Consider the following 15,400-nt stretch of genomic DNA (forward strand, 5'->3'; position numbering starts at 1 on the left):
TAACCCCTAACCCCTAACCCCCTAACCCCCTAACCCCTAACCCCTAACCCCTAACCCCTAACCCCTAACCCCTAACCCCTAACCCCTAACCCCTAACCCCCTAACCCCTAACCCCTAACCCCTAACCCCTAACCCCTAACCCCTAACCCCCAGAGGTACGTGATGCGTATCCCTCTCGCTGCTCAAAGCCTTTGGCTGATGACCCTTGTACGCGAGTCGGAAGAGAAGTGCCACCAGGGCGTTCCCATCATCTAGCCTACGATTGATTTCATCGGCGAACGAGTCGTGAAGCCAGCACAACTGAAATGATGCTTAACCATAGACTCTATTTAGAAGATGCATTCTTCAGGAGCAATATCTTACAGCTCTATAGTACTGCATCCCCAATCATCAAGGCAGCGCGTTCATTTATCGCAATCAATCAATAAGCAAGATTTCATTACGGCTGCAATGTTCCGCATAGGATGAGAACGAAGGCGTTTAGGCTGCCAAGCATCTGCCATTACCAATATTAACTTATGGGCAGTGGAATATCTTGTACACGCTTCGGCATAAACCCAAACAGACTATGATCGTCACGTGGCTCTCGCACGAAAGCGAGTTCTCGATTTCAACTGATCGAAAGATTTCTGCTTCCAGATTGAGATCTGGTTGGCCAAGAGGTAAAACACAGAACCAAATGACTCGTCAATTTTCCACTCAATGGGCGTCAACGGATAGGTGTGTTAAATCTCCCGGTCCCGATGTCTACACCGCACGCGCAAATTTCTCTTCAGGCGCAAAACATGCGATCTCGCAATTCGAGGAGAGGAACATCTTGGGGTCGAATCGATCCTGGCGCGTGTTTTGCAAATCCGAGATCAATTGTATGCAGTTCTCCTTGCGGAAGTTGTTCCTACCTCATATAGATTTTACACGAGCTCATGGTGGTTGTCGTCATCATCGACATGTTCAACCGGAATTACCCCGTTCGGGTCTATCAGTGACATCACCGATCGCCTTCCCGCTCAAATTTCCTGAAATATGGGTCCTGTAATTTAGAATTTGTTCCTCTCCCACTAACCCTTGCAGGAACGAGCTGCTGTATATTCATGACGTCGTACAATAGGGAGTCCAGACAAACCTATCAACGCAGATCCCGGACCAGGAATATGAGTGTAAAATGTTGAACAGAATCACGAGCGCCTGGATATATAGAATAGTCAAAGTTTCTGCTTTCCATCTCCCCCAAGCAAATTGAATAAAGCCATCATCATGCTCGCTGCCTTAATTATAACCGCTGCTCTCGCTCAAACGTCCCTCGCTGCCGTTCAGACTCTCACGTCTGGCGGGCAATGTCTTCAAGTATCTGGCACTCCGGCTAATGGCTCTCCCGTCACTCTCGGTTCGTGCAACAGCGCAAATAGTCAAATGACTTCAACCGGACAACAATGGGTGAGTTCGGATCTGAAATGAGTACCAATGGACTAACAAAATGATACTCGGACAGGTCATCTCCTCTGGAAACAATGCTGGCGTACAGCTCTTTGGGACTAGCTTCTGCTTAGACGCTCAGACGCAGCCAGCTCCCGGAAGACAGGTGGTGTGGGTATTATCTGTTGAATTCCGCAGAATGTGATTGCTGACAGCTGTAGATTTCAGTGTCGCCACCTGCTCTCAAGCCGCTTCCCAAACTTGGTATCTTACCGCTGATAATAGAATGTGAGTCGGCAGCTGCTCAATACTATCGTTGAAAGCTAATAGCTAGTCTAGTGCAATTACCGGTATGCTATCGCTTATAACTGGATATTGTCAGAACAGGAACAGTGAGCTAATGTGAATATTTAGGTGGAACGCAATGCTTGGACTTGTCCGGCACCAATCCCCAGACCCAGGTGAGCCCGTCTGTACCGTGTCTTGTTTTGGGATGTATTGCTGATTGCCTTTATAGAATTGTGCTCCTAATATCGCTACTCAGGCAAGTCTGAAACTTATAATCACTCTGTCTTTCTGACTCTCTACTCTGTAGGCATGGAGTCCCACATTCCTCTTTGATACACCTACCTCAAGCTCATCAGCCAGCTCTACCGCGTCCGCATCAGGTGCTGCCGGAGGTGTCGTAGCCGGAGGTGCTGCTTCGTCCGCTGCTAGTGAGTTGGTCGGCCGAGTCTGCTTCAACCGTCAATATCAAACTGACTTTCCTGTAGGCGGTGCGAGCTCTGTTGCTTCAGGCGCATCATCGATGGCCTCTGCTGGTGCCTCGGGTGCTTCCTCTGTCGCCGGCGCTGCCACTTCCGGTGCTGCATCGGCTGGATCCGCTGCTACTTCAGGTGCCGCTTCAGCTGGTTCCGCCGCCACGTCAGGTGCTGCCTCAGCTGGTTCCGCTGCCACATCAGGTGCTGGATCAGTTGCCGGTGCTGCAACTTCAGGAGCTGGATCAGTCGCCGGTGCTGCAACTTCAGGTGCTGGATCAGTTGCCGGTGCTGCTACTTCTGCTGGTGGAGCTGCTACGTCTGCTATAGGATCAGCGGCTGGGGCTGCTACATCCGCTGTGGCAGCAGGAGGATCCTCATCTGCATGGAGTCGAGTCGCCATGGTTCCTTTGCCAGTCACTTTCGGTGTGGTCCTAGGAGCAATTTGCTTGTTGTAGGTTTGGAGACCTAATAGATCGCCAAATAGTGGATATGCAAATTGCAAGCTGCTTATCACATGGTTAATGCTCGAGAAAAAATTGAGATCACATGTTCGGAGACATGTCGCTGCCTAATATGATAATGACAATAATATACACGCATATGCATACCCTCCGCAAATGGTTCGAGATTGGTGATGTATATGGGCTTTGAATCAATGAATCAATGCCTCAACCGTTCATTATCCGGCACGGTCTTATTGCCTGTGACAAACGCATACTGTATTAGTCTTACGCACTTACCAAGGTGATGCCTGAGAGAGTCAAGTAAACGCTGAGACCGTTGTATTGGGACTTCCACACTTTGCACTGCCGCTACGAGGTATGTTGCATTGGGTGGAGAAAGCGTCATGAGAAGCTCCGCGCAGAAAGGAGTTCAGCAAAGAAGCATACCGATAAGTCCCTGTGAACCTATCTTGACACCGAAAACAGCGTAACCTTTGCCGCAGAAGTCGGCGCATTCCAGGTGAGTCGTGTCGCTGGATGTCAGAGCAGACCGTCAAGAGCTTGTCCTGTCCTGCTTCCGGTGATGCAAGAATTCGAGACGACAGACCAGCCGGCAGGGGCCAGGAAGGCAGCTGCCCAGGAAGGAGCAAAAGCCGCAGCTGCTGACGTTGACACTGCTGAAGCGACAGAGAGGACCGAGGCAACAAAAGCAGAAGATGCGAGTGAAGCAAAGTCGGCGGACGCCGATATCGATTTCAAGTAAACTAGAGCAGACTGCAATCTTTGGAGGCGGAAGACACAGGTGCAGCAGTAGGAGAAGCACCGGCAGAAGCAGAGCCAGAACGTGCTGCTGAGGATTTGGCTCTGGCTGATGTCGCAGCAGAAGCAGTGTTGACCGGAGTAGTTGACGCAGAGCTCAACGATCAGTCCGCAGCCACATTCTTAGCATGGGAGAAACAATAGCAGGCCGGCAAAGCATCTATGAATTTACAGATGAAATCACTTCTGGTGTCAACCTTTGCCAGTGACGGCGTCATCGAATAACAGAAGGAAAAAAGTCGCGCTCCGGTGAAGGTCTGGCAGTGACTGGCGACGAGAAGCGCAATGTGAGTGGCGGACACTGAGGGGGCCGAAGAAACGTTGATCGAGGTCTTGAACGAGGGAGAAGAAGTAGTTCTGGAAGACGAGAACTGCGAGGAAAGGACGGCGGTATCATTTGGAGCTTTCGATACAGAAATTGGAGGTGGAAGACGCATTACCGTCGGGAATGTTTAGATCGAAGCAAGTCAAGACGCGCTCGAGCGCAATCTTAGACGACGAGATTCCTGACTGACCAATGGCCAGAGTGGCTGAGTTTACCACCCGTTGCAGTCGCTTACAGCAATGTGTATTTCCCTGCGGATTAGCTCTGGGTTGACTCTGGCTAAGCTGATAACAACACGATCCTGGAAGAGCTCCAAACAAACAGTTGTTCCGCTCACCAGAGGAATACCGGAAAGATGTCTTCACTCGTGATTTGCAGTATGTAAAATACGTGCAGCCGAAGCTCCCGCTGATCTTTCCACAGCATACGACATGCAGGAACACATTTATATGTATGTGTGATTACAGAGAATTTTGGCTTTGCTGTGAGCCACAATGCCTAGTGATCATAATCCCCTCACACATGCCGATGTCGTGACGTGGGACATGATGCGCATGTAGGACCGGCTTGCCATAAAGCATAAGTGTTTCGAAAAGATGCGTAATTCATGTAATGTATGAATCTACTGGCTTCCATCATATATGTATTTGCATTAGTTTAAGTAAGCACGCCATACGCGTTGGAGTGAATTATAAGGTGAACGTCGTGAGGTCATCGTGACAAGGATTAATGAGGAAATACAAACTATTATGAAGCTCCGGACTGAAATTGAAAGACAAGAGTTATGTGGAATGGAATAAAATCTATAGCGATGACGGCTGGGGAAGGGAGGCAGCGAAGAGGATGCTCGGATGCGATGGATGGGTCGAACGATGAACACAATTTACGAGATCAGAGTACGGCAGGATTGAGATTAGTAGGAGTGACGCCACTTTGCGATTAAACCTTTATACCGGATGCAGATGTGTTGGTGATCTGTCTAGCAAGGGGATGTTCGGGTTTTAATGTGGGATGGGGTTGTACTTGGTCCAATTCAGCGTTTTCTAGCTCATGTGTAGCGAGGATGTGGTCTTGATCCTCCTCTTCAACAGGACCGACAAGCCACTGGAAAATGATGAGCAAAGTTATAAGGTAAATGAGAAGTCGTAGTGAAGAACTGTCAGCAAAATGACTATTAATGACAAGCTACACAAGGATCCCAATAAAGAGGAAAACTCACCGGATGCTGCAACGCCTTTTTAGCGCTCGGACGACGAGAGGGAGGTTGCACAAGGTGTTTGACGAATGCTTTGGCTAAATGACACGGAATCTGCAGTCAGAAAATGCTTGTCTAATCATACACAGGAGAAGAAGGGACTTTGCGATGCACGGAACACAAATAGCGTACCTTGATCAGACACTCCCTCAAACGGTCCGGGGGGAAAGTTGATTCCCGCATGAGCGGTCTCTTGTATTAAGGCCATGGTATCCATAGATTCCCAAGGACTCCACGACGACAGCCTATTCAATAGTAAGTACCGAAACCAGCAGCACATTTGATAGGTCACTTTCAGTACGTACAGATTATATGCAATGACGCCTACACCAAACAAATCTGAATTCTTGCCATAGCCCATGCCGCAGAACACTTCGGGGGCAGCATAACCTGGAGTGCCACCTGCTTCAAATTGGTTTCTAACATCGTCCTCCGATTCATCTTCCAGGACCTGTAGCGCACACGGACGATAAAAATAAACAGTATTTGAAGGTGATATGTATATGGGGGACCTTTCAGATCAGCACAGTTCCTGTTCATAGCGGATGAAGGTCGTACCTTTGATATACCAAAGTCAATGAGGACGATGTCATCCACCTCAGATTCTTTAGTGCGGTACAGGAAATTGTCAGGCTTGATATCGCGATGTATGATACCATGAGAATGTATGAAAGCTAGAGTATCCTGGGGACACGATATCAGTCCAACTCCAATGTGACCCGGAGGCCAACCACTCACAAGCATCACTCTCATCACCTTTTTAGTGGCGTCTTCGGTGAATCGACCTCTCGTGTTCAATCTTTCCAAAAGCTCTCCGCCAGTAAGTAACGGAAATGTCACATAAAATTTGTTTGTTGTCTCGAACCAACTGTATATAACAACATCAGTCGCCCGCTTCGGCCACGAGAATCACGATTGTGCTCAACCTACTCCAATCCTGCACCTATAAGTGAAGATGTCATCGTCAGCTCATGGTCCTTTGAAGCGGTTCGTCATTCGTACGAACTCACATATATTGGGATGCTTGTTGATCCGAGGAAATCCACTGATTCGGGTCAAGGGTCGTGAGTGATAATTTCAAATGGCAAACCCACTGGCAATTATGCTCACCTGTCGATCAGTCTTAAGTACGCTTCGCGATCCTGAACTGCTTCTTTCTTTACAATCTTCATCGCTACGACCATTCCTCCGCGAGCCTTCCATTTTGCTTTGAGCACTTTCGAGTAACCACCTGCACCTATGACCTTGTTGTCGAAAACATACTCCTTCTTCTTATGCGCTGAATGAGGTCCATCGTTGTGCGCGATTGATTGTCCGAACAAATGATGGATGTCGAATGGCATGGTTCCAGGTGGAGTTCCAGGGTACCGATTGCGGATTGGAAACCACCTGACAGTGGGATGAATGTACAATGTGCTCTTGTAACAAAGCAAGATTACAAGAAATGTAAATATAATCACAATGAGGGTTTTTAAACACAATGGTTGTGATACACGACTCGGATGTGTCACCACCGCTGTATTCGCACCACTCTCATGTTCGGTTGGAATCGCAAATTTATCTTTGGAATTTAGTGTAAAAATCAGCGTCATATCCTCGATTTTTCAGTCGTCAGGCACGCGATCTCAGGGGTTGAAATAGGCAACTGCCGCGTGTTAAAGGGGTAACAGCTATAAAGAACCAAGGAAACATGCTTATTACGCCACAACATCTGGCTGCTGATTGAAATCATGATGAGAGCGTAATGGACAGAACTGAACCACAGCGTATAGACATTATCAGATAAACTATCGGCCAAAGGCCAGCAACCACAGAGGTGACTCTAAAGCAGTAGCAAGATGTGAAGATCACTTACTCCAACCTTGTTCAATCTCCAAAGGGGGGAGAAAATTGGTGGATCAGTCACGTCTAAGTTCACCACTAAATGTTATGAGAAGATAGCTTCCCGAAAACCATCCTTTACTTCGATTTTAATCTCGACTGCCGAAGATCATCGTGATTCCAAGCATGACTCTATTGGGCGAGTACAGCTGTTCCGGCAAAACGGACCCCCTTTTTCGACTCCGTTGATCCTACAAAATACCTCCGATCAGTTGTCAATGATGTAGATAGGGCGGCAGACAACCTAACGAAAATCTGAAATGGAGGAAGTCTCTTGGACTGAATGGAGACAGCATGCGGAGTAGACTTGTATCTGACTCTGATGGACTGGGGTATGTCACGACAGTAAGCAGGAAAGACGGGGGGAACACTGTCGCTACTGGGAACGTTTATGGTGCAGGAAAAGATCTGAAAAAGCCTTTCGGAGACCTTAAGCGGTAATTCTTGCATGACATGAAGCCCGTTTCCAGGGACTGATTCCTTGGTCCAATTTCGTTCGTTAGCGCATCTGCTTGATGGAAAGACCGATCGCGGACCTCGACCTCTGCCACTCATTTGTATATGATTCGGAAGGGATGGGATCCACACCGCATTCATCAAGTTCACCTTTATGGAGGTGTATGTTTTCTTCGCTTGGGTTCACTCACTAAAAATGCGTCGAAGGCTGTCATCGAAATCATGCAAGCACACTATCCTGAAATGCTTCTACGTAACATATTCGTGGAGGAACCCTTGATCATGTCGTGGGTATTCGCTGTCGTCAGCTTGTTGGTCTTAGCCGAGACTGTGTACAAGTTCCATCTGGATCAGCTACAACGTGTCTCTAGCCAAGGCATTAGATGACTTAGTTGGCGTACCAATACACTATGGAGGGAAATGAGAAAGCTTGAAACTTTTGGAGGCTAGGTTGGCGGTGACGTTGTGGATGAGTCTCACGTATGGCCCAGGACGAGATTCAGAATGTTGAACATATATATAATGCGATTTTTTTGCCACGCTTCGGCTTACCGGTAGGAACTTCTTATGAAATCGGTCCGGATAACACTGAATGACAATCCGAACTTACGCTTAACTTTGATTGCTCATTTGTGCATGCATCTCATCAATTTCGTTGATTTGTCTCAACATGGTTCACCTCAACGCGTCTTGTCACTGCAAACGATTCACACATCCGATCAATATATCCCTAGATGTTCATCTACCGTTACCGGAAACAACGTGTTCGTGCTTCTCTTGCCGATATCGTACTGGCCAAATTTGCATCTTAACACTGTCTGCTAAGGCGACGAATTCTGTTCCAACATCGGAAGCGCTATCTGGCTTGGAGCGATACGATCAGAAGTGTGGGTTTGCGATTGATTCAATCACTACTTCCGATGAAAGTGGAGAGGAAGATACATCTGGTTTGAACAAATATTCATCGAAAACTACTTGTGGAGGGACCATAATCAGCTCATTCTTTTGCGGAACGTGTGGAACAAAGATATATCTTCAGGTCGCTTCACTACAAGGAGAAGTTGAAATCGGTATGTGGATGCTGGGATGTCTGGATAAGATGTTCGTAGGTGGAAAGCCAGTTGTGAATTTGAAGGGTCATCATTTTCTAGGAGACACTATGGATGGAGGAATATCGAATATATGGACACATTCGAATGGTAGTACATTAGCAAGATATCACGATGGGACGACGCCTTGGAAAGTATCATCGATACCAAGGGAGCCAAGCTCCACGAGTAATGACGATACCCTTCATCTCCATTGCAAATGCAACAAATTTTCTGTCCACGTTAAGCGTCCACAACCATCCCTTCCCTTGCCCGAAAATTGTTACTGGTATCAGCAACCACTCAATGATGAAGGGATTCCACAGAGGTATATGGCGAGTTGGTGAGTCATTTCTTATGCTCCCTACTCGTTGATAGTTGCCTCCGTTTGTCATCTTTGTGACGTGGATGCGCTTATCAACTCTGCCCGTAGGTGTGCGTGTACCTCGTGCCGTACCGTGACCGGATCATGCCTTCCTGCTCACCCATGGGTTCAGATTCCATTTGTCGATGTATTCTCCTCTCCATCCGGCACGCCTTACATATCTGAAACAATGACTGCTGATACGAGACTTCCTAACCTGACATTATACAAATCTTCTCCGGATAAAGACACCATTTCTCGACACTTCTGTCGCTCATGCGGCGCTACAATCCTGTATTTCGACTCTGACAGGAGCTTCATGGGTACCTGGGCCGTCGGGCTCATTGATTCGCCTGAAGGTGTGATGGCACGATCATGGCTGAGCTGGTGGACCGGGGACGATAACATATCGATGCCCGCAATTAACTGTGAAGCAGAAGGAACTACTAGATGGGAAGGATCGATGGACGATTTCCGTGAGGGCTTGCAGAAGTGGGGCAAGGTCATTGGGCAACGGAAATGATGCGGATTGTGAGCAGAGTTGAAGAGCCATTCACTGTGCGCACTGCTCTGCCTGTTACAGGTATGTCCGATTGATAGGCATATCTATGTATCTAGTACATCTTTATACGTACATTTTTGGTACAACAATGTGGTGGACAACGTGGTGGCCAGCTACTCTTTCGGCCGTTACACCCAACTGACCGTAAACAAATCACGATTGAACCCCCTAATCGTGTGCAGTCCCGTCCCGGAGGTAAATTGATGCACAGGTTGCCTCTTGGTTAGATAGAAATACTATTGCAAGACGCCATCACGTGAGGTAGTGGGTCAATTGAGCGATCCTTCTACAACTGATTCGTAGATTCTGTCTTCTTCGAAGGTCAGACTGATCAAACTGAAATGCCGCACCATTTGAATCGATCCAATTTATACGAGTGTGATTACCCCAGTGGATACGACGCTGATGTGGATAAGCCTACATCAGGTATGTTATGCTGTCGAAAGAAGTCGGCGAGCCAATCGTCCAAGGTAGAAGTGTCCAAGGGGATTGTGTCTTCGGGAAATATATCGTTTCCAGGCTGAACACGGGGACTCGGGTGCTGATCAGTTGGCATGCTGTTTTGATTCTCGACCTGTGAAAAGCACTTTGAAGGCTCTTGCTGCGGAACTGACGGATTTTGTGTAAGCGGATCTTCTCGGCGGGCGATATCACGAGCAGAAATCGTTTTAGACATATCCACGGCTGCTTTGTGGAAAAGATTGACGATATCCGCAATCTTCGCTCTGGCGGCAATGGGTCGAGTCTGATGGTGTCCAAGAGCCCATCGGTTCATCATGTCCTTCGCTATGGACAGGGATTGTAGGGACTCGAAGTCTCTCTCAGCAGCGTAGTTGTAATATCTGGATCATCAGCATACGATCACTGTGTTCAGGACTCACTGAGCGAGCGCAGCATAAGTTACAGCGTATTTTGCAATCAACCAGCAATCAAGTATATGATCTCCTCTTCGATCTAGCCAGGCGATAGCTTGTCGAGCCCGTTGCACGGTACGTGACCAACGCTGCGCAGTGGGACGGAAGTGCAGATGGGAAGGCAATTTCCTGTTATGTTTGACAAACGATCGGAAGAAGATGACCTAGTAATGCAAGCTGTCAGCTCTGCACGGCCGTGTGATACAGCACTATTCACTTCGGTTGAGACGGTCACGAGACTCAAGAAGCCTCCTTGCACGGAGGTAGAATCCCCGGTGAACAGGAAAGGTTCAGGTATCAGGCTTAAGCGAGAATCTACTTGTCGTAACAGGTCTTCCAATATCTTATCCGAACATCGATCCAACGATCTAGGTCGGTAGATGGTTTGCACTGAAGCATAACGTTAAGGGAGCTCAATTGTATTTAGCGGGAAAAACTCACTAATATCACCTAGCAGGCAGCTTACCTGAAGGAAGATGTCAATGAAGTCTTGCGTACTGGCAAACTCACATGATACATTTCGACCTGAAATGCATGGCTCAAGTCCGGCGTCTGCAGCAGATCCGCTGAGACCAGAGGATCTTCACAATCTAATAGTGAGATTCCTAATGGTTGACCGTACGCTCCGCCATACCTTGTAAAATGTCAGTATCTAGTGCTTTGGATTCGGAGTCACCTCACCATCTGTCTGTTATTATAGCGGCCAGCCATGCTCTCGTCCGGTCAGCATACATCTCTGGCAGCCAATGTGACGGGTTTAAACGATGTAGACCTATATCTTGCGCCTGTCTTATGGCAGTGCCGATGCGTATCCAGCAATTCGATCCTCCTTCCATATTAGTCTCTCCGTGAAGCTCGTGTGACATTCCGCATATCAGCAAAGCTTGCACCTGGGGAAGTGTTGATCCCTTTCCCAGTTCTTTTTCCAGTTCTCTTTGCAACCGATCTCGAATACTTGCGTAAATAGAAGAAGGTACATCTCGGGAGAGTGACGCCACAGCCAGGACGGATGAAAGGATGAACGACGAAGTCTCTATAGCCTGATTGACTCGATGAGGTGGGATGACTGGATTCAATGGCGCGATTTGAGTGGTGTAGAAAGAAATCACTGAGATAGAGAGAGGTTAGACTGAGTTAATGATCGGCCATTACGTACATTTTGCGATTACATCCGCTCGTATCTGCTGCTCAGTCAATTGTCCCTCTTTCATCGGTACGTCGGGATTGGCACCATAGACCCATCCTTCTGTTACCCTAAATAGCCCATACCGACGATCTAATCCTCCAGAGTCTTCAGGTAGATCCGCGAGCAAATTGATGGTAGCAGTAGGACCTATGCTGTCTGAGCTCTGCCATCACCGTAAGACTCACCTTGCATTCTCGGTTCAGGTCCACTCAGCTTGAGATTGGGAAGATCATCTGACCCTCGACGTAGAGCGGCAACAGTAGAGGTGGAAGCATGGGGCCGTGATGGTGGTTGTATTTGGTGTGATTGTTGGAGCGTTGGTGAATTTATCGGTTCCAGAGACCCTGTTCTAGATATCGAAGGTGTGCCTGTGGATGCTCTGCTTGTATTGGCAAGTACATGATTGTTAAGCTCTGAAGCGCGATTTGGAGATAGCAATCTAGCTACGAGCTCAGCCGGATCACCGACAGTGGAAGGTCGAGGTTTCCGAAGAGCTCCAGTGTCCGTAGATGACACATATACTCCTCTCGAAGCGATCTGAGAAGCGACCCACTGTTTCTGTTCTTCTGTGGTTGCAAGATCCACAAGAGTACGCAGACGCCGTTTATCCTGTGCGTTTCGAGGAATGGTACAATGTGAGCTCAAGCGTCACCGTCAGAAGCAGGTTTTGACTCACTATTTTGGCAGGCTGAGTGGAATCGCACTGCGCGCCAGACTGGCGACGCACGCACCGTCAGTCTAACATCTCCCTCGTGATATGTCTGCGACACTCACACGTTGACACGCATAACATTTGGTGGGATCGTCGTCCGGAAAATCGCATCTAATACACGGAAATGATTAACGAATATCATAACTATCCCACTTTGCTCACCTCAGTTTGCGATCCCTGCAAGGATCGCATGCCCTCCTAGCCTTACGCCGCTTGGTGGGCGGACCTTCCAAGCACTCCGTCATTGGGATTGTCTACTATTGTGCTTTGCAGTCGGATGCATCACGAGGTTACGGGAGGATTGAAAGGAGAAATGGAAAGATCGGGATGGAATTATAAGAGGGGAAAAAGTCGTTTATCACGCGATTGCAAATTCCCGCGATAATTCTTAGTGATCACCCAGGAACGAGGCTTTGTTACCCTACATCATGCGTTTAGCCGTTGTTGAGTATGAATAAGCATTGCATACTGCATTCTCAATTCTACTGGCACAGTTTATTCTAAAAAGATGATATGACAAGCACTATTGTATGTAAGTGAGATGTTTCCTCGAGCACGAAACTCAGTCAATTGGCCCTCAGTCTTCCCATTTCAGACTACAACTTTGCTTCTATATCTTCATCTTGTTCAGGTCTCGCCGTCGCAGAAGGCTGATTCTTCTCAATAGGACTTTCACCTCCGATCTTCTGGACTTCCCGGCGCCGCATGTAGATGATCAGCAACACAAAAGCGACACTTGTAACGGTACAAGCAAAGGTTGTTCTGAAACCTTTCTTGAATCGTGGGCCATCAGTCTGTAAGAACACAATGGCGGGTAGCCAAGCGTTAAAACTTTGAACGCAGATCAGCATTTATGCGATGATCCGGGTCGGCCATTGACACTTACGTATAGAATAAACAAGACGTTGATCCAGTAATGAAAGCTCGAAGCTCCTTCTTGTGACCACACATCTCCGAAACCCAGGCATAGAAAACAGGTGTGATATATAGAGAACCGTTGACCATGAAAGCAAAAACCCTTAAAGAATTAGACGAAGGCCAAAATGCGAGTATGGCTGTTGGAAAGATACCCCATACCAGAGGCCCAAGCATAATCCAACCTCTACTGATTCTAGTAGTTCGATCGGATATATAACAATAGATGAGGATGCAAGGAATCTGGATGATATACATCAAGGAAGGAAGGACGTTTCGAAGGGTGACACTGTATTTGTACGCCTTAAGGTAGACACCGAATTGAGTTCCATTTTGAACGGCGAACCCGTAAATACAGTAGAACGGCACTAATATCCAGAATTTCCAGTCTTTCAGCGCTGATAAGATCACTCGCCCGTTGATATCGCCCTTCATAGCTTGAGCCCCTGCAAAGCATCATTAGCGGCATAATCATTGTTTTCCCCTATTATACTCAGCTTGGTATGACTTACCATTTCTAGCTACTCTTTCCTTGGCCAATACCTTCTGCTCCTCGGTCAAATACCAAACTTTGGTGTTCTCCGGGAAATCAGGTACAAACCACAGCAAAGTAACACCGCATGGCACGGTCTGCATGGAGGCGACTCAGTACACGGTTACGAAATTCCAATATTCAACTTACCATGATACCACAGACAATATATAACCAACGCCAACCGGCGATACCGTGAAGGCCATCCAAATTCTTGTATATGGCTGCTTGAAGAAAACCAGAGAAGGCGGACTAGAGATAGATTTATCAGCTACAAAGCGCAAGACAAGGAAGAAGCGTTTGGTACTGACTCCTGCTGGTCCAGCAACAAACCATAATCCGATCCGCTTGGCGAGTTCAGGTCTAGTGTACCACGAACCAAGAATGAAGAACCCAATAGGATAGTAGAACGACTCAAATAGGGCCACGCAAAATCGGAATCCATACCTATTTGAGAGGTAAGTGTGTCATCGAGGTATACAGACATTACGATACCACTTACATCGCCTGGTAGCTTTGAGCACCGGCTTGAGCGAAAGTGAATATCCCCCATCCGATCTCACAAGCTGCCAAGAACCAAGAAGGTCTGACCTTCATTACGATAAAACTGGAAGGGATCTGCATGGCTGCTACGACTGCGTTGTAGATGGTACCCATATATGTGTACTGATTGGCGTTGATGTGCAAATCTTCCTTCATTCCAGAAACGTATGCGTTTGCCAGCTATCGCAGCGGGGCACGGTCAATTCTGAGCTCGACAGCGAAGACAATGCACTACTCACGTTGTTTTGATCCAAATTCTTCAGCCACCAGCCGATGGTCATCGCTGACAGCATGAAACAGTCAAGTTTGAAAACCAGCATTCTCTCCGCGTCAGATTTCTCATAATAATCGCTGCCATATTGTCAGCTTATCGAACCAGGGAGTCCAGAGCAGGATGATACTCACGAATCCCAAATGAAGGAAACAAACTTTTGCCATCGGCCTTTCTTCGATGTCAATCCGATGTAACTTTGACGATCAGCGTCTAACAACACTGTGGCGGGTGGAAGATCAGTCTCAATGGCAGCCATCTTGTAATGTCAATTCGATGAAGGCAGCTGGGGGATCACTTGCAGCCTCTCCACGATACTTATACATGTATGAATCCGACTCAAAAGGTCGCCAAGGTCTGATATCGACAGAGTTCGACCCGATATTGTAAAATTCGGGATGACCAGAGATGTTCTTATCACATAGTGCGCGATAACGCCATATTAAGGGGATGTCGGGATGTCCCGGGATTTCTTCTTGGCGTCATCTCCTGCAGAATCGCTTGTTGCCTGATTGACATCGTGTCGAGCGATAACATTGTAGCATGATCTGTGCACGGAGAAGGTCGGGATCTTTGTGATGGTGCACAGGATGACATTCAAGGAGCGTCCCGAGTCACATAACAGATGGATAATGGCGTGATTAGTTTCAAGGAGACAGCTGACAGCTTGTCTGTCCTTGTTCTTGAATGAGTTGTAAACGTGACGAGATCACCCACATACCAGAGACATGGTCTTGGCTTCAGGCTGGGAAGCGCTTTATTACACACCTGCTGAGATGACTTTTCAACAACAAGGAAAAGGAATACCATGCGGTTGAAGCATTACTTAGATTCCTTGCGTCCCAATGCTTCGTTCGTAACGCGCGTAATGCTGGTATTGATTGCTTTTCGCGAAGATATCGAAATAGGAACGTACTTTGTATGTAAGCTTAGCTTTGAGGCTCGTTATCCTGGTAAAGA

At 47.5% G+C, this 15,400-nt stretch overlaps 5 protein-coding genes across 5 annotated transcripts; 2 read left to right on the top strand and 3 right to left on the bottom strand.

Annotated features, from left to right (window-relative positions):
- Positions 1-1,254: 1,254 nt before the first annotated feature.
- Positions 1,255-2,629, top strand: IL334_006904 (uncharacterized protein; the record flags this gene model as incomplete). The annotated part of the gene is made up of 9 exons (XM_062938601.1): positions 1,255-1,434; positions 1,490-1,584; positions 1,642-1,701; positions 1,753-1,763; positions 1,828-1,874; positions 1,931-1,957; positions 2,009-2,129; positions 2,187-2,309; positions 2,409-2,629. The coding sequence occupies 9 exons, from the start codon at positions 1,255-1,257 to the stop codon at positions 2,627-2,629; spliced, it is 885 nt and encodes a 294-aa protein (XP_062794652.1).
- Positions 2,630-3,200: 571 nt separating this feature from the next.
- IL334_006905 (uncharacterized protein) lies at positions 3,201-3,580 on the top strand (the record flags this gene model as incomplete). Its single annotated transcript, XM_062938602.1, has 2 exons — positions 3,201-3,339; positions 3,420-3,580. The coding sequence occupies 2 exons, from the start codon at positions 3,201-3,203 to the stop codon at positions 3,578-3,580; spliced, it is 300 nt and encodes a 99-aa protein (XP_062794653.1).
- Positions 3,581-4,700: 1,120 nt separating this feature from the next.
- Positions 4,701-6,359, bottom strand: IL334_006906 (uncharacterized protein; the record flags this gene model as incomplete). Its single annotated transcript, XM_062938603.1, has 9 exons — positions 4,701-4,865; positions 4,981-5,054; positions 5,149-5,261; positions 5,322-5,467; positions 5,575-5,700; positions 5,755-5,884; positions 5,947-5,959; positions 6,027-6,061; positions 6,127-6,359. The coding sequence occupies 9 exons, from the start codon at positions 6,357-6,359 to the stop codon at positions 4,701-4,703; spliced, it is 1,035 nt and encodes a 344-aa protein (XP_062794654.1).
- Positions 6,360-10,244: 3,885 nt separating this feature from the next.
- IL334_006907 (uncharacterized protein) lies at positions 10,245-12,424 on the bottom strand (the record flags this gene model as incomplete). The annotated part of the gene is made up of 10 exons (XM_062938604.1): positions 10,245-10,445; positions 10,499-10,671; positions 10,723-10,747; positions 10,792-10,915; positions 10,963-11,389; positions 11,438-11,572; positions 11,653-12,076; positions 12,144-12,182; positions 12,242-12,290; positions 12,342-12,424. The coding sequence occupies 10 exons, from the start codon at positions 12,422-12,424 to the stop codon at positions 10,245-10,247; spliced, it is 1,680 nt and encodes a 559-aa protein (XP_062794655.1).
- Positions 12,425-12,775: 351 nt separating this feature from the next.
- Positions 12,776-14,699, bottom strand: IL334_006908 (uncharacterized protein; the record flags this gene model as incomplete). The annotated part of the gene is made up of 8 exons (XM_062938605.1): positions 12,776-13,010; positions 13,066-13,540; positions 13,607-13,724; positions 13,777-13,878; positions 13,938-14,073; positions 14,129-14,349; positions 14,409-14,520; positions 14,575-14,699. 8 exons carry the CDS (start codon positions 14,697-14,699, stop codon positions 12,776-12,778), a joined length of 1,524 nt encoding a protein of 507 aa, XP_062794656.1.
- Positions 14,700-15,400: the final 701 nt, after the last annotated feature.

This window comes from Kwoniella shivajii, chromosome 10 (assembly GCF_035658355.1).
Source record: "Kwoniella shivajii chromosome 10, complete sequence".
NCBI classification, from domain to species: domain Eukaryota; kingdom Fungi; phylum Basidiomycota; class Tremellomycetes; order Tremellales; family Cryptococcaceae; genus Kwoniella; species Kwoniella shivajii.